At 41.7% G+C, this 21,778-nt stretch overlaps 2 protein-coding genes across 5 annotated transcripts; one reads left to right on the forward strand and one right to left on the reverse strand.

Moving 5' to 3' along the window:
- Positions 1-1,784: 1,784 nt before the first annotated feature.
- Positions 1,785-10,400, reverse strand: LOC101767182 (E3 ubiquitin ligase PQT3-like). 4 transcript variants are annotated; one of them, XM_022823023.1, is made up of 15 exons: positions 9,464-10,400; positions 8,762-8,861; positions 8,478-8,553; positions 8,193-8,353; positions 7,977-8,056; positions 7,638-7,700; positions 7,403-7,559; positions 7,150-7,298; positions 6,858-7,025; positions 6,489-6,779; positions 5,585-5,620; positions 5,228-5,480; positions 4,779-4,907; positions 3,544-3,769; positions 1,785-2,719 (listed from the first exon to the last, which is right to left on the reverse strand). In XM_022823023.1, exons 1-15 carry the CDS (start codon positions 9,627-9,629, stop codon positions 2,078-2,080), a joined length of 2,697 nt encoding a protein of 898 aa, XP_022678758.1. In that variant the 5' UTR covers positions 9,630-10,400; the 3' UTR covers positions 1,785-2,077. The 4 variants fall into 4 exon arrangements, with proteins under 4 accessions (XP_022678758.1, XP_022678757.1, XP_004983056.1 ...); XM_022823022.1 differs by having other exon boundaries at positions 5,585-5,623; XM_004982999.4 differs by having other exon boundaries at positions 5,579-5,620; positions 9,464-10,399.
- Positions 10,401-13,414: 3,014 nt separating this feature from the next.
- LOC101767843 (serine/threonine-protein kinase EDR1) lies at positions 13,415-21,376 on the forward strand. Its single transcript, XM_004983000.3, has 13 exons — positions 13,415-14,009; positions 15,566-15,979; positions 16,533-16,636; positions 16,802-18,033; positions 18,323-18,363; positions 18,555-18,623; positions 18,737-18,837; positions 19,258-19,330; positions 19,418-19,516; positions 19,607-19,675; positions 19,774-19,823; positions 20,453-20,629; positions 20,776-21,376. Exons 1-13 carry the CDS (start codon positions 13,647-13,649, stop codon positions 20,909-20,911), a joined length of 2,928 nt encoding a protein of 975 aa, XP_004983057.1. The 5' UTR covers positions 13,415-13,646; the 3' UTR covers positions 20,912-21,376.
- The last annotated feature ends 402 nt before the right edge of the window (positions 21,377-21,778 follow it).

Here is a 21,778-nt window from a genome sequence, read left to right on the forward strand (position 1 = left end):
GTGCAGACATCCTTCGTATAGTATCATAGCTAATGGCTTGACCAGAGAACTTGAACTTGCTTTCGGTAGTAATAACGTGGTTGAACATTATATTTTGTTTCTCAATAAAGATTTCAACTAATAATACATTAATATTTTTAAAAAATATTACATTAATAATTATGCCTTGGAATTTGGAATCGAATTTGCTATGCAGAAAATTACCAATGCTAAATAATTTCAATTAATGGTACATTAATATTTTGCCTTGGAGATTGGAGCCAAATTTGCTAATGGTGAAAATTTATTTATAATCCATATTTGTAATAGTGCTACAAAATTTTGATTTTCAGTGCATTAATAATTATAGTTTGGAGGTTGGTGCAGAATTTGCTAACGCTGAAATATATATTCTGATTGATATTAGTACCAATGCTAAAAAATTTTTGTTTATATTCATATCAATATTAGTGATCACAAAATAAAACATTGTCTGTACTAGTGTCATCTAAAATACATTATTTCTATGGAATATTTCTTGACATTTATTGGATAACATCTCTTCGCAAAAAAAAATTCATGTATTATGTTGCACTTTATACATTTTTGTTGAACTAAGTTTTTACTTAAGGAAATTGGTGGTAACCCTTAGATACTAATTTGCACCCTTATTTCTTGTTTAGATATGTTGAGCTCATAACTTTATAAGTGTTGTTTAAGATATGTAAGCTCATAATTATACAAGTGTTGTGGAATGTATTCTAGAAAGTTAGTGTTAAATACTCATTTCGTTTTAAATTGTATGTCATTTTAATTTTTTGATGCATATCCTAGATATAGTGTATGTCTAGATGGAAAAACAAAACGGCTTGCAATTTAAAACAGAATATCTTTTAACATCTCATTGAGCCGGCCGCGCGGGCGGGCACGTAGGACACTGAGGTGGTGCGTTCGCAATGACCGCGGCCGGTGACGGACACGAGGCATGCTGATCGATCATCCACGTCGTTGCCGCCGAAACATGGATGATCAATCAGAAATGTTGCGCTCGGACACTACGATCTACATTGGCTACAGTCACTATGAAGAACGGGCAGCGGCGTCTGATAATTATATTACAAACATGCAGCAAATCATTGTTTTACATTTGCATTTAAAGGCAGCCATCGGATTTCTAGCCCAGCAGTCCACCTAAAGGTACCTAGATGGTTGATTTATAGGTAGAGGGGATCGCAAGACTATCAACTTGATCGTAACGCACGGCACAAGACATATAAATTTATACAGGTTCGGGTGGATTGTATTTGGCCATGTGCTTGGGTGAGATTGGATGTCGATGTATATGAGATGAGTCGCCCCTCTAGGGTACCCCTACCTCCACCTATGTACTCCGGAGGTAGGGTTACATAGCAAGTCCCCTAGTCGATTATTATAGATAGGGTCCAGTCGGATTACAACACTCTTCATGAGGGTACCCAAATATCTATAACTGTCAAGCCTCTAAGTGATGTGAAGTCGAGCGGCAGCCCGACGTGAATGCCGAGTCTCTCAATAATTCCATCTCAATCCAACTACCTTACCACCATATTGGAGGAGTTACAACTCCTCCTTTATTTGGAGATAAATGAGATGAATTATTAATTTGTCCCCATAACTATCGGGTAAAATGATCTCTTCAACATGGTAGTTGTATTGGGGGAATAAGGATGTGCTGGAGTTAAAATCTTTTGCAATGCAGGAAGAGGGATAAAACTCAAAGAAATAGCACTCCATTGGGAAATCGCGGAGTCAACAAGAAGCAAACATAACGAAACAACAATCAAGATGATATACCAAATCGAACTTATTCTAATGATCCCACTTGATCCGATCAGATTCGATTATAGCAAAACAGAATATTCGCAGGAGGCAATGTACACGACCCAAACCCAACACGGACACGAAAAGAGAAGCAGGGCGCGGGCGCTCTGCTCCCGGGAGGCGCGCTTCCGGCGACCTCCCTGCGGCTTCTAGCTTTTTTATATCACGGACGGGGCGACGCTCACCGCCGCCGAAGGACAAGGCGACAAGCTGCAGCAGGTAGGTCCGGCCTTGTGCCTCACCGGCGCTTGTGGTCCCTGGACCGCCGCGAGTGCCGCGGCTGCTCCTCCTGCGCCTCCTGCTCGTGCTCGCGCCGGGAGGACGAGGATGGGCGGCGCTTGAAGTGCTGCTCCTCTTCGTCGCTCTCCTCATCCTCGCCACCGCCGCCGTAGTACTCGGTCGCGGCAGCGGCAGGCCTCCGCTTCTCCTCCTCGGCGGCCTCACGTTGGTGGTTCTGGTGGTGGCGGTGGCCGCGGCGGTGGCGGCCGTCGCCGTCCTCGGCCGCGGCGCCACCGCTCTTCTTGGAGGAGGAAGAGGAGTGCGCGGGGGGCTTGTCGGAGGAGGCCCTTCGGCTGCGCTTGGCGTCGGAGGAATTGGCGTCGCCGCCGGCGCCGGCGCCGGGGAAGCTGATGCGGGAGAAGACGCTGGCCTTGGACTTGGACGACGCCGCCTGCGCCTTGGCGGGCTCCGGCTCGTGCCGCGACGCGGGCGGCGGCGGGGGAGGCGGCAGCGGGAGGTCGTCGTAGCGGTCGGAGGAGGAGCGCTTCTTGCCCGAGCTGGAGGAGCGGTGCGGGGAGCGCCGCGAGTGCCGGTGGTCGGGGCTGGACGGCGGCGGCGGGGCGCGCTCCGACCTGTCCGGCTGGGAATGGGACCGCGCCCTCTGCAAGGAAAAAACAATCAAAAGAAAACAAGACACGGGACCACAAGTCAGTACGCGAGCTCTTCCGGAATTCCGAACAGAGTGATCTTAAACCAACCAATAGCAATCGTACGGCCCAAGAACTTGGACGCCCAAGCTTTGCCACGGCAGCACAATGGCCCACCACACGAGAGACTACAGCAGCCTGTAATGCAGAGGCTGCGTGGCATTGGGCAGCATCGCAGCATGATTTTTATTTCTTTTTTCTAACGCGCCCGTATAGCTGTGTGGGGTCTACAAGCATATTCACCTTAGCATTCTAGTTCTATGTGCTCCAAGCAGGTATGAAATGCAAAAGTAAATAAAGCTACCAACTAAAGAATAGGAAAATCCGTCCTCTTTCAGAAAGCAAAAAACATGAAAGGTAAAGGAAAAGGCAAAACGAGTAAAAGCAACCCAGTCCCAAAGGAAAAAAAAAACATAGAATGTAAATGTAAACATAAATAAATATAAGTAAAAATCTTTCTGCCGGTGCATCTCCAAGGGGCAGCGAACCCAGGAAAGCAGCAAAGTGCTCCCGCTGGCCCAACCTCTGCTTGTGATCGGAGCAACAGAGCAGACAAGCCTTGGCAGGAAGCATCAACCAACAAGAAGGCAAGGGCGCTGCCTGGTCGTAAGCAGAGTTCAACAGAGTCCCTTTCTCGTTCTGCAACACCAGAATCAAGCAGGACTCCGTGCGCTTCTCTTCCTGCCTCGTCTACTACCGCGGCGATCCATATGTTTACCATGGAACAGACAACAGTACAAAACTTTGCAAGATAAGCGATTGACAGGAAAAGACATACATCCTTCCGCCTCATCGAGGTACTATCGTTAACGGCCGCTGAGGATTCTCTGGCTTCCCTTCGAGGCTCCCTGTCCCTGGCTCGCTCCCGCTCTAGCTCGCGGTCGCGTTCCCTCTCCCTCTCCCTCTCCCGGGAACGATCCCTCTCCCTCTCCCTCTCCCTGTGCTCCCTCCCTCTCTCCATGGAATGGCCACGCGGCTCCCGAGAACGGTCACGCTCCCTCTCCCTGCAAGAACACAACTCCACAGATTAGGACTACAAAAAGCTCAATGAAATAATGGCAAAGTTAACTCATTCGATGTGGGCTAGTTCCTTAGTAACATTCTACTCGCAACATATTCCACATCCAAGGGATTACATGAATTCGCAAATCAACAGAGTACTGGATTATCAGCAAGACCTCATGAAATGCCCATCTTTTCACTCATGACACTGAACCAGTATAACAGAGGCAAATCATATAACATTTTAAATAGAAGCAATCAAGATACGATGACCAAGCATTGCCACAAAGTTTTCATTGCAGACTGAAAATAGCACTTAATGCACCCAAATTTGTGCCACTTCAGATTGTTCGAATGTAATCTTGGAGGACTTCTTGTCAGTATGTTTGTCATTTCACTTTTGTCATAAACGGGGCAGGTTTGTTTACAAAGAACCAATTGATAGTAAATGCATAAGGAGAAAAAAATAGAGCCATACTTTTCAAGAAAAAATATAGACAGCCAGAAGGACTGATGCAAGTAAGGTGATCCAAGTTCAGGACATGCCAGATTATCAAGGGTTTGCATAAACATATACAAAGCTTAGGGACATTTGGTGCAGTTTGCTACTTTAAATGATCCTTATGAATCCTTAAAAATTTCATCATCAGCCATACAGTTCAAATGGGCACATGAAAATGTGAGACCGAAAGAAATCAACTCCCAAAATTGAGGGGAAACAACTAACAATTCCATGTAAGGCACTTCTAGAACAATTTCTCGAATATCCTAAACTCAAAACATTCGACTACATTTGGATGATCATCGTGTGGGCTTTGGAATAACGGTGGATGATCCAAATCTGTCATACCAAATTCGTTACTTGAGATTTATGAAGAATGGCATCGAGAAAGACACATAAAATGCTAACAGGCTTTTGTGCTATATAAAAAGGAAGAATGCAACAGCTGTTCAAATTTTTTTAGTCAAACATAAGAGGGGGCAATGAAATGATCTTTAGTGCCTAATTACCTTTCATTGAATCGATCCATTTCACGTCTCCTTCTATGATCAGGTTTCCTGGGATCAAATTCTTCCCTGCTCACAATTGGTGGGCCCATATTTATTCCCATAGGGTTAACTGCCAATTCCGAAAGATCCCTGAAAATGAATAATTCAAGAGATTTAAGAAGCAACCATAGCAATAGCCAATATGTGGAAAGAAAAGCGGCGTGGATATCAGGCTCTTAACCAAATAAGGAAGCATCCATATAATGCTACACGAATATCAGACTGTTAATCAAAGAGGTAAGACATCAACATAATGCTAATCTCTCACCAAATTGGAGAAATACAGCCACAAAGTTTCAAAGTTACACAATAGTCTAAAATTCAAGAGGTACAAAGAAGACCAGCACATATGCTATCGGTCAAGTACACATTTCTTTCTCAAAAAAACCAAATGGCGCTAAAAGATATACCTAGGAACTCCAGGCATCATGTATCCTGGGGGCATAAATGGATCTTGTGGGAGAACACCCCCACCAAAAGGGTCAAATGGAGCTGGTGGATAACCCATGTAAGGCATGGGACCTGGAAATGGTGCACCCATGTAATCCATTGGCAATGGCACTCCTCCACCCCAGTAAGGGTTGAAAGCTCCAGTTGGACCCAAAGGCATTCCCGCAAAATTTTCAGCTCCAAAATCTTGAAAATTTTTCCATTGTTCATCAGCTGTCGATAGAAAAAAAAATTCCATTTATTTAAGCCGCTACTTGAACTTGCAGCTATATCGTGATGACAGATGACAATGATCAGGGATCAGGACTTACCATTACCTGGAGCACGTGGCTTCTTCTTTTTCTTCTTCTTTACTGCTGAAGCCACCAAAAGAAAATCAGTAACTCAAAGAACAGAACTAGTTGAAAGATGCACACAATTCAGCCAAAGAAAGAAAGAAAATCGAATGGTGCCAATTAACTTAATAATACTCTTCCAAGATTTATTGCCATACTCCGAAAATCTATTAGCAAGCAAGGCCAACGTTTCATTATTTGACCAAAGAGGAATAATATTAAGGGAACTTTAGCGTATAAATTCATCCAGGGTGCTAAGTTAAGACACGCCATTCAGAGTTAGCTTGTCAAAAATATGCTCCAATGGCAATTCCTTCAATCCATGCTAAGACAGATATTATTATTTTATTCCTGGTACCAGGTGCCCAACTAAGCCCCAGGTGCTAGAATATTTTAGCTTACCTACACCACTCCAATGTATCGCATGCTAGAATATTTTAGCTTACCTACACCACTCCAATGTATCGCACCTCTACCACCTCTTTCTTTCCTCAGCACCACCTAAAACTAAAAACTGGCCCTAGATCTGCCATTATGATCCATCCATTCTTCTACTGATATAGCGCATGAATAAAGAAAAGGCACTAGGTGACGATAGTCGTGCTATAATCATTATCTCATTACACCAATTACCTCCTAAAGCACCTATGTTTAAAGCTAGCAATCAGCAAACTAAGTGATTTAGTCTAGATCATTATATCATAAACTAAATGAGGCAGAGGCACTTTAGGGCAGATTGGTTCTCAACAAACAGATTAGAACACTTTTTTCTTCTTGAACATCAAATACAAAAGCACTTGTACATCTTTAGCAATTAACTTATAAGAGGTGCTGCAACACAGGCAAGGGCTAGCTAGAAACAAAAACAGGACTGAAGGCTTTTCACCTTGTTCCCCTGCAGGCAACTTTTCTTGAGAATCCTTGGCAACAGGAGGCACTTCTACTGGCTTATCTTCTTTCACGTTCTTCGACTCCATGGTCCCTTCACCGACATCCGGAATTGTGGTAGCCTTCTTATCTGAAGAACTCACCTCGTTGTTCATAGCTTTTGCTCCATTGAGGCTCTCAGCATCTGGAGACTCTTCTACAGGTGTGGGTGCTTTAGCCTCCTCCTTTGAAGCAGCAGAAACAGCAGGAGATCTAACCTTAGGTTGTACCGGTAGAGCTGACTCCATGTCTACGAAAGATACAGAATCGGTTTGCAGTTGTAATCAAAACAAATTATCCGCATGACAAACAAAACATATGAGCATACCCTGTACTTGGACCATGCTTCCCACATTTTCTGTGCTGCTAGTTGGTGGTGCCTCTAATATGCGGCTGATGGTTTCTCTTAGAGTTTTATTGGGGAGAAGATCATCAGCTAATATGCTTGTGGCACCACAGACACACACTGACTTGTTAATTATGTAGTCCCTGATGCCTGCCAGCAAAATACAAACAGCATTAATTCCTAAACAGCACGATTTTTTTTTAGAAGTTACAGGCATTGAAAAAAGGGAAAGGAAACACTGAAAGCACAATAAGGAACTAACAAGTCAGCTTACATTTATCACAGAAACTCCTAAAGCAGCATTTACTAGTTAGAACAGCATCCTTCATTACTTCTTTGCACAATGGGCAACGTAGCTCCGGTGGAAGTTCACCAACAGAGCGGGTGGTGGGTAGGCCCTCTATCTCCTTCTCAAAAGCAGCTCTAACACACAGCAAAATACAATGCTAAGTTTTTTTGACAAAATTGCATATTTGCATGTGTGCTGTTATTATTACAAATCAAGCTCAATATGTTTTTGTACTCACTCATTGGGCTTCAAAACAGCACCAGCCCCACTTGGCAGTGCATATGAACCATCCGGAGTTTGCATCAACATTGACTTTGGAATGCCAGTTGGGGGTTTCATCCTTCTCACATCGTATCTAGCATCACCATTAGTTGGGCAATGTTGAATGAAATGACCTGCAAAACAAGATCCACTGAGCGAAAGAAGAGCAAATGAAACATAAAATGCTAAGATTTTACAAGCCACCAACATACCAGGCACTTTACATCTGTGACAAACATAACCTGGAGGAGGTGTCTTGCGTTCCAGCCCACGTCCTTTGAATAATAAAGGAAGATATATTAAGAAATATAGTTTTCTGTTCGGAAAAATAAGGAAAAAATTCAGATTGCATACCAAAGAACATGCAATCTATTGTCTATGAACCAGTCCTAAGTAACACACTACATACAAAAACTTTCACAAATAAGGAAAAGATATCCATGTTGCTAAGGTGGATATGGTACTCCCCGCACCAAAGATATACTCTGCTTATAAGTTATACCCTAACCTCTAATTCTTTAATGTTAGAAAAAGATGGTACAAAGAATTACCAAAGCCACGACCAGCCATCATTCTGCCACCCATCCCCCTACCATAGCCTCTTCCAGAACCATAACCATCAGGGATTTGGCTGAAAGCATATGACATCCAGTTAAATGATTATAAAACCAATATTTTATTAGCATTACACTGCATAGCAAGAACAATAAAACTATCAGTTGTCAAGCAGTCCAAATAGGGGGTGTCTAATCCAGCAGGTTACTCACCTATAGTCAAGCCCGGATGTATCAATAAGTGCTTTTATTTTACTATCTTCATCAATTTTATTTTCAGAAGCATCAACCGCCTGGCTAGCAGGCTGAGAAAGGACTGAATCAGAAACATATAATTCATTGCCAAACTCATCATCCCACTCAGATTCTTCAGGCTGCAGTTTTAATATATTGAATATCAGCTCCCCAAATACAATTCTAGTTAGCCAAACATCCTAATGCAATTCCAATGGCCGATTTCTGCCAAGAGTAAGCAAAATAAGAAGTTGTCGTTCTTACATATTTCATAGATGAATCACCAAGAAAAGCACTAGCAGCGGGCGCGACTTCTAACACATCTTCTGTGACTTTGGACCTGCGGGATTGGATAAACATCTCAACATAAGCTTGCTAATAAGCTAACTCCTGAACATTTTCATTGACATAATCCAGCCAAACAATCAAATTCAAAGCTCCCCTTGCAGATAGCCACAAGGTGTTAACTCCGAATGAATCACTTAAAAGGAATTAAGAAGTAGGTTGCCTAGTGTTCCAGTATATGTAATCAAAGATCAAGACAGTACTCTTCAGGTTCTGTGACAATAGGCTTCCTTGGTCGTCCTGGAATCCGCCGAATCAATACTGATGTGTTCTTTGGTATCATAGTAGCCTCATCAGCATACTCTGAAAGTGAAAATACCACCGGTAAACAATTTAAGCAATACCTTGAAGGCATGAGTCCATCCCAAATCCACAAAAGAAAAGTACGATACAAACTAAATTCGATTCACAACAATTTGAGTGCTTAGTAGAATAGCGTTTTAAACACATCGTGCTACGACACAATATAATCTGACTCCTTGCTCGGAAACATACGGGGCACCATTTGCAATGGGACTAAATTACTATGCATCAAGGCAACACTTGGTTCTTGCTCTCAACATCTTAAACAAAATCAAATTCCTAAAGTTCACCAAACTCATTACACGACTGTCTATAAACAATGGAACCCTCAATGCTGGAGCTCAGATTAGCTAATCCTCCATATCAAACCTGCTTAGCAGGCTCAGAACACAAGGACAAGAGCCAGGCAAGGTTAGAATCAGCATTCAACATGCTTGGCTTAGGCAAAGCAGACCTTTGTGTATGTGCCAAATAGCCTTTGATTAACATACCAAACAAACAGTTCTACAGCCTGGTTTGTTTTACCAGGCCTATCAACTTACGTGTATATTCAAACCCTACAAAAAATCAAACCAAAGGCACCTCACTGAAAAAGAACCAACCTTCATCGGTCTGGGCATTTGAGATCATGAGATCAAAATCTGTGCCCCTGCCAAGATGCTTGGACTCAAAAATTCGCTCCTTCAAGTTGGCAACAGAAATGAATTGCCCCTCGATCGGAATCGAGTCATAGTCTCTAGCACTCTTGAATTTGTAATAAACAGCCATTTGCCTGCCCACTCAATTTTTCCCCTTTCTTTTCTTCTGATTTTATCTTTTTTGTTTTTTTATTTTCCTTTTGTTGCCTTTCCACTCTTCTTTCTGTAATAAAGGGATTATTCGATAGAAACCAGCAAGAAACAACAAAAAAAACTGTCTTCGCCCTTAATTTGAGCGGAAAATTGATGCTTTGAACCAGGACAAATCGCAGGAACAAATGAACACATAAACAAGTGTACAAGCAAAGTTTTTTTTTTATCTCCACCGCCTCGTCGGCTCGTGAGCTCCACTCCTACACCGTAGCGGAAGAAGCCAAGCCGCCCGCCGCAGGGACAAAGCCGATCAAACGCCCCCGCCGAAGGCCCGAACCTTTCCGCCTCTGCCAGCCGGAAACCCTCCGAATTGGGGGCTAACACGGCTGGATCGCCGTGTCCATCGCCTTCCCCTCCCAGATCGCCGCGGATCCGGGCTCGGGACACCACGGAACCGCCCGAGGGAAGGCCTCCGAGACCGGGAACCCGCCGAGACGAGGCGCCTCCTCGAGCGCAGCCACGCCCGTCGCCTGCTGCCGATGCTGATGCCGCCGGGGAGCGGTGGAGCCCCAGGCCAACGGCTACGGGAGCCGAATCGCCGCCGGGCACCGGAGGAGTCAGCGGCTCCGGGGCTCGGATTTGGGAGCTAGGGTTTCGAGCTCCCGCGGGATTGCGTCGAGCGAAGGGAGAGGAGAGGAGTCGAGACGCGGATGGGGAAAGGGATCGGATGAGGTCATGGGGCCAAGGGGGAACGCACCTAAATCCGGATGTGTTTGAAATGGGCTTGGGCTTTCTTTGGGCTGAGCTGTTATTATCTGTGTGGACCGGTTAGTATGCCTTTCTTATTGCGAATGCTCTGCGCCTCTGCCACACACACAGCAGCGGCAGACCAGGTTCAAAAAACAAAAGACGTGCACGACCTCAAATTAGATTTAAAATAAAATAATGGAAGAAAATACATTTTAGTTGCCTCACCTGTTCACGGGCACCTCCGAGCAAAATTTAGATTTCCCTGAACTATTTTAGTTAACTCAATCTACCACCTAATGAGTTCTTTTTTTTTCTCTGTGTATGAGTTGAATTTGAAGTTAAAATTTTGCGAGCAGATATAGGTCATAATATCTTAATTTAAAAGGATTTTTCATGATTATTTTTATAGATTAGAAACATTTAATAAGAAATTGGTCTTGATATACAAAATTTATGAAAAGTAATTATGATAGTTTTCTAATGTATGATAAAATATGGAATTAAAACTCAACTTGCATGCGAATAAAATAAAAGAGATTCGACCAACTGAAATAGTTTAGGGGAGTAAAGTGAACCTAATTTTGTGCCAATTGGTGAGTGGAGTAAATGAAAAAATTCCTTTTGTACAAGTCTATTTTCATACTTGATCATGTTTGCCTCCATGAGCAAATTCCATTTCAACTAAGGCATCACCTGAGAAACATTAAGATATTTTAAAATAGAGTTTAATTGAACTAAGGAAACGGCTACAGAACGATGACGATATGAAGCAAGTGTACTTAAGCTAGTTTGGTAGAGCTCGTCTGATTTTGATTCTTTGTAAGAGCTGATTTGCTGAGAAAAGTGATTTTGTGACTGAAAGTGGTTCTCTTTTATTCTCTAGCACTAGCATAAACTCTTAAAATAAGGATGGAGAATCACTTTTAGAATCAGGAGAAGCTACTTTTCAGCTTTCCAGCTTTTTAGTTTATTTTACAAAATCACTTCACAGAATTAGTAGAAAATCACTTCTTTCTAAAAACTGTTTGGCAGAACACTTGCTGGATTCAGCAGAGAATCAGCTCTAGAAGCTTTGCCAAACAAGACCAGAACTAAACTACATTGAGCTGCAGACTTAGAGCTAAACTACATACTTGCTTTATTGGTTCGAACACATTGAAATTGTATTACCGACGTATGTATGTACCAAGGTGAAATGCTTGTAACTCTATATTTCCAGGGTCGCCAACTCGAAAAGATGGTCTACCTATTTAGGAGATAATGCGAGTGTTGATCGTCAAGTATCCACAAATAAGTGTATAGTCCATAGCCATTAATAATTCCGGTTTTTTAAGGTTCCATCCGTAGGTAGTTTGCTAGTTCCTACTTACTTCGTTACAAATTATAAGTTGTTTTAACTTTTTAGATTCATGATTTTTTTATACACTTAGATATAATATTTATTAGATATAATATTTATGAATCTACAAAAGTCAAAAACAGCTTATGACTTGGGACGGAGCGAGTACTAGTTAGTATAACCAGCGGTTTTATGGCGGGATGATACAAAAATTCAAACCTCATGCAATTGAGTTCATGTGCACAAGCTATACATATCTGATTATCGAAATTTATCATTTGCCCTCCTTTTATACTATCATATAATTTTAATACGAAATTTGTTTGGATTTTTTATGAAAATTCCATGAGTTTTGAATTTCAAGTTGGATAATTACTCATGATATTCACTATTTTATTTGCTGAAAATATGAACCTTATATAGATCTAGATGGCATAGGCGTACGTATCTTAGCCCAACTAACAATATCGACACCATCACTCCATTAAGTATGGCTAGCATGTACAATCGACACAACCGTCCACCATGTATAAATCTAGTTAGTGTAATCCTAACCTGGTGCACCTCTTCATGCATGGCTTAGGTCAGTCTCATTAAAGGTTTCATCGAGAGTTTCATGACCATTAAATAACATGCCACATCAGCAATTTTACCGACGTGGCATGATCATTATGAAGAGAGAGGAGAGGAAGTTTCATCATATATGAGAGGAATTTCATCACTATGAAAACCAGCATGCACAGTTACTAAGTTCTCAGCCTTGGTAACTATGCCACTAAGACTGGCCTTACGTATTATCGGAAAATCATAATTGCCGATCTACCATATTCCTAGCAGCCTGGAAGCATGCATTAAAATCTAGATGCCAACATGCATATATCTCCAAATAATATAGCTAGGCTTCAACTACCCATCACACTTCATACTATAAAAGCGGTGCATAGTGTATCTCTTGTAGGCCAAATTGCCTTAGTCTGCATACGTGCGAAACTACGTGCCAACCGCATATACCTCAAAGTGCTCACCGTCGTTCACAATGATGACCTGCACAATTTCAAAAGTAGCTAGCGTCATACATTACGTGTAGTCAAGATTCATACGTTTCTTGTAGCTACGGTCTGCATTTTAAAACTACAAGCTAACTGTGCGTATCTACCTGCCAATATTAGATCCATCCTTACCGCTTCGATAATAACTTGTTTTTATACGTCTCGCTTCGATAATAATTTGTTTTTATACGTTTTTTGTAGCTACGGTCTATAATTTCGTGCATAATATTAAAACTATATGTAGTATAGTGTATAGCTCTTGCAGCCCTTACATACATGTGGTTCTTTGAACCACACATCACCAATCCAATCCTGAGTGACACACCCTTATAGTCAAACCTCACCGCCGATCACAGAAGGATGCCTGCAAGTTTTAAAGATAACGAGCATTCATACTATCGTCGAAATATATCTGGAGCAGCCCTGTTCACTTGGTACACATACGGCGAGACTCCACGTGTATATCCAGGTGGTTCGACCATCTTCCGCTATAAATACTCGTCGTGTAGCCGTATGCCACTAGCAGCAGAAGGAAACCGGCGTTGGACGGCCATCCTCGGAAACCGCGCTCCGGTCTGCACCGGCAGCCGCGTTAGTGGCAGTTCCGTAAATAAAAATTCCACTAAACTCCTCTCTCACTAGCTTAATCCCATCCGCAGTCGCCACTCTCCACCTATTTAGCACTCTAATCCACCGCCACTTTTCTAAAACACCCTTCATTTCCTCGTCTTCTCCGTTCCTACCCCCACCTCGCCTCCCGGCTCCCGATCACATCACCAAGCGAAGAAGAAAAGGAAAAAGAAAAATCGAAGCCCAAACCCTAGCAGGGCTCCAGGGCTCGAGGCGAGGGGGAGCCATGAAGATCCCGTTCGTGTCTAAGCGATCGCACCGGTCGAGCGAGGCCGCGGGGCCGTCGAACCAGCCCCCGGCCGCGCCGCAGCAGCAGCCGCCGTCCCCGGCGAGGACCGCGGCTGCGTCGGCGTCCTCCTCGCCCCCCGCAGCGGAGGAGGACTTCATTTCGCAGGAGGAGGAGTACCAGATGCAGCTGGCGATGGCGCTGTCGGTGTCGGCCTCGGTGTCGGACGCCGGGGGGGCCGGGGACCCCGACGGGGAGCAGATCAGGAAGGCAAAGCTGATGAGCCTCGGCAGGGGCAATCCCGGTGCCGCCGGTGATCAGGGCGGAGGAGGCACCGCGGAGTCGCTCTCACGGCAATACCAGGTAAGCTTACTGAATTCTGTTGTTTCCCCATGTTTTTTTCGAAAGATGTTGTTTCCCTATGTTTAGTAACTGGTATGCAGAGTTATTATTGCGGATTACATGCCAGACTAAGAAATGCCCCTGCTATTTCGTACTGGATGAAGCTCCTCATGCGCACATTTTGCCACTTCGATACTTTGATGTAGCCTTAGTTCTTAGCCTATGATGGATGCACAACACAGGGGCACAGTGCTTGTATCATCAATGAATGTAAGGTGGTTCAGCAGATACCTTACAACAGTTTTAGCGCTTCACTCGATCAATTTCTAACATTTGGAGTACAAAACATGTAGTTTTCAGATGCAAAAATTATTTAGATTTTGTCACATGAGAACAATACTATGCATTCATAAAAAGAATTACTCTGTCACTATACTTTATATAATTTTGTTACTGTTTATTTAGAATAGTAATGGAGAGTGAGAAAATTGCGCTGTGCCATGTATGGAGACAGGACAATAACTGGCTAGGTCCAAGATTGTAATATTTGTAGCCTTTCTAGTGTTTATTATTGCTAAAGTTTACAAATGTTCACAAAGTAAGTTCCAGGGATGTATTGGACATGTTGACAAAAGACAAACAACTATCCTCACATTGTTTCATATATTCAGGGCCTGTTTGGTTGCCTGCTGTCACCTGCCACGTTGCAGGTGCAGCGGCGCCAAACTTGTTTAATCAACCAAGCATGGCTGTCACACCTGTGGCATGGCAGACGGTGGCGTGAAACCAAATGCGCCCTCAATATAGCGGAACTGTTTGAATTGCAGCCAAAGGTTGCCACCGTTTTCTTAGTGTTTGGTTGCTGCCACAACTTAGCCTGCCTAACTTCTTAGTCATAGAATAACTTTTCTTGCGTAACTTTGCCTAAGGTTAAGGTGGTCAATTTTCCTGCCACAAAAGTGTGGCAAGACTAACCCTTAGTAGCCTTAGGAAAAAATGTGTGGCAAGCTTAGTTCTCAACCAAACATGTAATGCCACATGCATGCATGTTAATTTACTCTTTGATCCGATCTGATGTATAGGACAGGTGTGAAAATAATGCATCGCAATTACATCTAGCTCCATTAGCAATACTTGCTCCCTTTATCTAAACAAAGCAAAGTAACACAATTCATGACTGTTTCCTTGCATGTAGCTCTTTAAATGGTACTGGACCATGCACAGCGAAGTCATATCCTTATAGAATCTAAAATTTAAATTGAATCAACGACAGCTGGTTTTATATTACTGGGAACTGCCAAGGTCACCAATACCTGGCAGAACCTTTCTGGTTCCTGCAAGTTGCTGACATTATCATATTGAAAGAAGCAAAATGTAGCAATTCATGTTGTCAGAAAAAAACCCATCTGAACCACTAAGCAGTATGTCAGCTTATGGGGTATCTTCATCATCAACTTTGAATTCATAGGCTACTTTATGAGCAGATGCTGTTTAGCTCCTATTTCTTTAAATTTTGGCACTGAACCCTTGTTGATGTATCCATTACTGACTCTAATCTGTATTCTAACTTATTTTAGGAATACAACTTCCTTGATTACAATGAGAAAGTTATTGATGGATTCTATGACATATGTGGACTCTCTGCGGAGTCTTCTAGGCAGAAAAAGATTCCATCGCTTTCTGAGCTTCAGATGAGCATTGGGGATCTTGGATTTGAAGTGATAGTGATTGACCATAAGTTTGATAATGCGTTAAGGGAGATGAAGGATGTAGCACAGTGCTGCATGGACCGTGATGATATTCCAGTATCAGTGCGGCGAATAGCTGAAGTTGTTGCAGAACATATGGGTGGTCCTGTGATAGATGCAAATGAAATGTTTACTAGGTGGTTGGGCAAAAGCATTGAGCAGAGGACATCACATCAGACAAGTCTGCTGCCAATTGGCCGCATTGAGATAGGTTTATCCCGTCATCGTGCCCTGCTTTTCAAGGTGGGTTTTTGGTTAAAAGATGTTAAGCATGATACTTATTTGATATATGGGACTTTGTTCCACCAACTCTTCACTGACCTGTTTGGCCATAGATTGATGAATATGGGGAAAAGTTATAACAGCTCTATGTTGGTAAACAACAAACTGAATTTTATGTTAAATAGATCATCAACTTCTCTTAAGATATCTACCTGTATTTTATACACATTTCTTGCCACTATTTTGCGTTTTATCAATATGTTTGAACTCGTAAACAATTTTCTCTTGTACCATGTCCCCCCTTCAAGCATCTTGTTCTTTCTTCTAGTAGAGTGGATTAATGGCTTCTTCATTAGATATGTTGGAAGTATACTGATAGTGTTAAGGAGTAACGAATCATGAGGCATCTTCCAAATAGACACACAAAATGAAAATGAGATTACTAAAGCTGCGGAGCTAAAGTATAATTGCACCTGCATTAGTAATGAGCACACTTCCAAATGCCACTGCTATGAGCACAGTATCTAGAAGCATGCTTTCTCGGTCTCACTGATGCATTTTTGTATCTACGCAGATCCTTGCTGATAGTGTTGGTATTCCATGCAAGCTGGTTAAAGGGAGTCATTACACTGGTGTTGAAGATGACGCTTTTAGCATCATAAAGATGGATAATGATAGGTACTTTGACTCTTAATCATCATTTATTCATTATAATAGTTCATCAAACACACTTCTTCTTTCAAAATAATCCATTAGTGCATTATTGGTTTGTTATTGTTTACACTGCACTTTATTGGTCTGCTTCTGCTAATTAGTTTCCTCCACTTATTTTTTTTTCTGTAGGGAATATTTGGTTGATGTTATGGCTGCACCTGGCACTCTTATTCCAGCAGATGTCTTTAATTCAAAGGGCACTTCATTCAATTCCAATCAAACTGGTCAGAATCAGGTGACCGATTCAATAACTAACACAGACAATGAACCAGTTGCATTACAATTTGAGTCTAATCACAACCAGTTGCATACACCGAGCAATAACAATTGGATACCAGATAATCATTCAGGACATGCAAAGACAACTACTCCCTCTGTTCTGAATCCTTGTGCTGACACATTGTCAATGACTGCTGGAGTTAGTAGTGTGCCCTGTGCATTGGTACCTCAGATGCAATCAGATCAACCATCAACTGCTGGTACGCTTTTAAAGCAGAAACAAGACTTGAAATTACTTCAAAACTCACAAGACAAGGAGGAGTGCAAAAGATTATTTTCAGATCTTAATCCTTTGAGGGATATTGGACCTGGGAAAAGTTCAGTGGCATTAAAGAGACCAGATAACAGAAACAATGAATTCCAAAGGCGTAGAGAGAACGTAGCTCCGGTCCCTGCAAGATCACAGCAGCCATTGGTGATAAAAAATTGGTCTGCTTTTAATGACATTTCCAACAATAAGCAGTATAACTTTGCTGAGGGGTCAGTTCCTCGCAGAAATGTTATCAACAATGTTGCATCATCATCTCAGCTGGCCTGGTCAGCTGCAAAGCATTACAATTCTAATGCTGTAGAACGCAACAATAGGTCATATGTGGCACCAGTTCGTAACTATGACAATGGAACAATTGGTACCTCAGCTACGACCGCAGCCTCTAACTCTGGAGAGCGCCTTGATAAGTCAAACATGGGAGTTGCTTCTGATTATGACATGATTGGTACCTCTTCTGCGAACACAGCTTGTACATATCAAATTGGGAAGGTTGCAGAAAAGGGCCCTTGTGATGATTTGGAAAAAGGTTCCATGTATTCTGTATTTGACAGTCAACTTTCAGTCAGTGCACAAGGACTTGTTTTACAAGCAAATGAGAACAAGGAAAATTATGGCAGGCATGAGCACCAAAAGTTATATCCTGATCTAAGGAAGTCCCCTCCTGACAGATTCATGGGTGCACCAAAGCAGCACTCAGGGGCTATTTCTCCATCCCAAGTTGGTTCAAGCAGGGTTGACATAGTGCTGGAGGATGTATCTGAGTGTGAAATCCTCTGGGAAGATCTTGTAATTGGTGAAAGGATTGGGTTAGGTACACTGATGTTTTACTCTACTGATTTTTACACTCATTTGAGTTTAGAATAGTTCATGGGTCCTTTCTCGTAAAATATTCATCTAGCATCATGAAAAATTGTACTTCAAAGTTCTTGCTCTCTCTCTCTCTCTCTATATATATATATATATGTGTGTGTGTGTCCAATTATAAGTATGCATATTGTTTATTATGTAATTGGAGTCATTAACTCATTATGCTCCACTAGCTTGCACCATCATGTTCTTTCCATGTGGCGACTAAATGATCTTCTCCTTTCAATTTTTAGGTTCATATGGAGAAGTCTACCATGCTGATTGGAATGGAACTGTAAGTGGTTTTCCATTGCAACTTCAATATGGAACTTACATGAGCTCAGTACACTAATATGATTTACTCTACATTCTATGTGAAACACCGATCAAACAATTCAAATAACAAGTCAAAGTGTGGTCTGTGTTTGCAACTTCTGATTGAATCTGATCACTATGGCGACAGTCTGATATTCTGCTTATTTGCAGGAAGTAGCTGTAAAGAAATTCTTGGATCAGGATTTCTATGGTGATGCTCTGGATGAGTTCCGTTGCGAAGTAGGTGAAATACTTTATTTGTGATACCCACAAGTTTCTTTTTTCTTGAAATGCTACTTGCTTACAACAAATACAGCTCTCTTTTGCTAAATTAGACTACTTTTTTTTAATAGGTGAGAATTATGCGTCGGCTTCGTCATCCAAATATTGTGCTCTTTATGGGTGCTGTAACACGGCCACCAAACTTATCTATTGTATCGGAATATCTTCCAAGGTAAGCTAGTTTCTTCCCCTTAATGATTTATGGAATAAATATGTCAAAATAGGTGGGATCGAGTGACTTGATCTGTGTTTTCCAAATGGATGTGCCTTGGCTGATGCAACATGTAGTAACTTATTAGCTGGTACTGCTGGAAGACTTCATGCATGGTTAATGCATGAAAAAGAAATAAATCTGAACATGGTACATGTAATAAATGTACTGGTGCTATGGCAGACCTGCTTTACATAATTACTAGTGTGCTAGTTTACACGCTACCATGGGGCTACATAGATGTGCTAAATGTTCTCAACAGAATGGTCTATTAGGCTAAAGTTAAACCTGTTATCATTAGCGTTTTGTGACACTGTTTGAATCAGTGCTGGATTAAATGGTCCTGTTTCAACATTGAATTTTATCTAATTGCTTTTTCAGGGGAAGCTTACATAAGATTATTCATCGTTGTGAAATTGATGAGAAGCGTAGGATTAAGATGGCCCTTGATGTGGTAAGAATGAAATTCAGATATTGTAGTATCATGTTTATTTTCTTATGTAAGTACATATTCCATAATATGATGATGTTTTCTCTGTAGGCAAGAGGCATGAACTGCCTCCATACAAGTGTACCAACAATTGTTCACCGGGACCTAAAATCACCAAACTTACTGGTTGACGATAATTGGACTGTTAAGGTATCTAAAGCCATTTGGGACCCAAAGCCTGAACTCTTACTGCTTTACTATTTCTGGATTACTGTTGGCTAATAAATTAAATATATACAGGTCTGTGATTTTGGACTTTCACGTTTAAAGCACAGTACATTTTTGTCTTCCAAATCCACTGCTGGAACTGTAAGTACCCTTGATGTTTAGGACTTTGTTATTTTAGTTGTGGTAGAAACAGTAAGTACTTTTCTTATAGAATTTATTGTTTACTCTTGTTGTACCAGCCGGAGTGGATGGCACCAGAAGTACTGCGGAATGAACAATCTAACGAGAAGTGAGTGATTGTCCAGTATCTCAAATGCTTTTATTTGCCATCATAAGCTGAGACAAAATTTTAGCCTGTCGCCTAAGTAATTTTAGGGCAAAACTGGAAGATGATTTGTTCTACAGCTGCAAAGTCACTAACTTGAAATGTATGGTTCTATAAGCCTGCCATAGTGGAAAGTTATTTCTTTTGGAGACTGATGGTGGATTTCATCTATCTTCCAATGTGTTAATTCATTTAAAGAGTGATGACTGGTGATGTATTCTTAATCTAAGTTTAATTACATATATGCCATGAAGGTCTTAGATTTTTTCAGTTCATCCCTGGTCAATTAATATATTCATCTACATAACTGTACCTTACTGGATGGCTGACGCTGAGGGTTTGATGCCTTTGAATGATCTGATTGCCACTGTGCAATACCGCATGTAGCACATAACTATAAAACTAAACGGAAATTATAAAATTTATGATATTACCTTGTAGAGATAATAATTTTCATAAAATTTGATGAACTGTTGTTCTTTTTCTTTCTGAAGAGTTGAGCTTTTGTTGCTTGCAGCCCTACCATTTTCTTTGTGTTGGCACATTACACAAAACATTGACTGTAATACACATTCATCTCCTGAGTTTTGCAGGTGTGATGTTTACAGCTTTGGTGTCATCTTGTGGGAACTAGCAACGCTACGGACGCCATGGCAGGGAATGAACCCGATGCAAGTTGTGGGTGCAGTTGGCTTTCAGGACCGACGGCTTGATATTCCCAAGGAAGTTGATCCTCTAGTGGCAAAGATCATTCGGGACTGCTGGCAGAAGTGAGTTTTCAGATGTATAAGCTTATTTTAATTTGGACAGGAAGGGAATGGAAGCTTCTTTTCTAGTTCTGTTGATTGAACATCTGTCTTCTTGTTGCATGTGAACTAATCCATGGTCTGTTTCTTTTGCCATTTTCATTTTCCAGGGACCCAAACTTGCGCCCTTCCTTTGGCCAATTGACGAGCTACTTGAAGACTTTGCAAAGGCTAGTGGTTCCTTCTCATCAGGAGATACCGAACCCACATACTCAGCAACAAATATGGGTGAACCACACCCCTTGAGGTTACCATACACCAAATGTGAACAAAGAGTATAGTTTTGTGCCATATATTTGGGTTCACTAGTCTGCAAAGGCATGGCTTGATTGAGAACCCCCAGTCCCGGATAGCAGTCATCCTCGCTGTTACAAGAAAAAGCTTTGCAGCAGGGTATGTACAGTGCAGTACAGTATAGGCCCATCAGGTAATAGCCAAATGAAGAGAAACAAGGGTCTGTTTGGATGAGGGTATTTCACTGGAAGGTTTCTGGATCTAGTTCAAATTCGAAGTAAATACAAAACTTTCCAATGAAACACCCCCAATCCAAACATGTCCTTGTTAGCAATTGTAGTTGCTTCTTATGTCATCTTTCTTTTCCTTTTTGCCCTATTGAGTTCGAGCATTGCTGGAAGACAGCATGCTCGCAGTGTCTGGTTTATGGACCTATGGTTATAATAATAATAAAAAAAGTAAATGCATAACTGTGTCTGAGTCATTCAAATTTCAGCTTCTATTTCCTTCACCCTTTCCATAAAAGCCTGTCAACATACAAATATCAGTACCGTTGCAGTATTTATCTTTTGATGGTCTGGATTTTAGATACAAGTTTCCTAATTTCCGAGATTGTCGTCATTGGGGTCATCTTCAGAACTCAGAATAAAAGGGGTATCATAAGTCATTACCCTTTTATATACATTACTATTCAAGTAAGAATGATGAATTGATGAGTTGCTTATAGGTACATACTGTAGTTTCTGATCCCGTCAAGTAATGTCGTCTTACTCTGTTCGATATCCTTTTACGAATTTTTACAACAACCTAACTAGGGAGGAGAATCGCTACAAGGTTCTGTATATATTGTTGAGATTTACCAGCAGATGAGCTGAAGTG

Source organism: Setaria italica, chromosome IX (genome assembly GCF_000263155.2).
Source record: "Setaria italica strain Yugu1 chromosome IX, Setaria_italica_v2.0, whole genome shotgun sequence".
Lineage (NCBI taxonomy): Eukaryota > Viridiplantae > Streptophyta > Magnoliopsida > Poales > Poaceae > Setaria > Setaria italica.

What these genes read in the sequence shown, in the direction of transcription:
- LOC101767182 (XM_004982998.4), bottom strand. Translation starts at nt 9,629, where the DNA reads ATGGCTGTTTATTACAAATTCAAGAGTGCTAGAGACTATGACTCGATT. An exon ending in AAATGCCCAGACCGATGAAG is followed by an intron (nt 8,862 to 9,463) that starts GTTGGTTCTTTT and finishes TTTCACTTTCAG; the next exon opens with AGTATGCTGATGAGGCTACT. An exon ending in ATGATGCCTGGAGTTCCTAG is followed by an intron (nt 4,908 to 5,227) that starts GTATATCTTTTA and finishes ATTCATTTTCAG; the next exon opens with GGATCTTTCGGAATTGGCAG.
- LOC101767843 (XM_004983000.3), top strand. Translation starts at nt 13,647, where the DNA reads ATGAAGATCCCGTTCGTGTCTAAGCGATCGCACCGGTCGAGCGAGGCC. An exon ending in ATAAAGATGGATAATGATAG is followed by an intron (nt 16,637 to 16,801) that starts GTACTTTGACTC and finishes TTTTTTCTGTAG; the next exon opens with GGAATATTTGGTTGATGTTA. An exon ending in ACGATAATTGGACTGTTAAG is followed by an intron (nt 19,517 to 19,606) that starts GTATCTAAAGCC and finishes AAATATATACAG; the next exon opens with GTCTGTGATTTTGGACTTTC.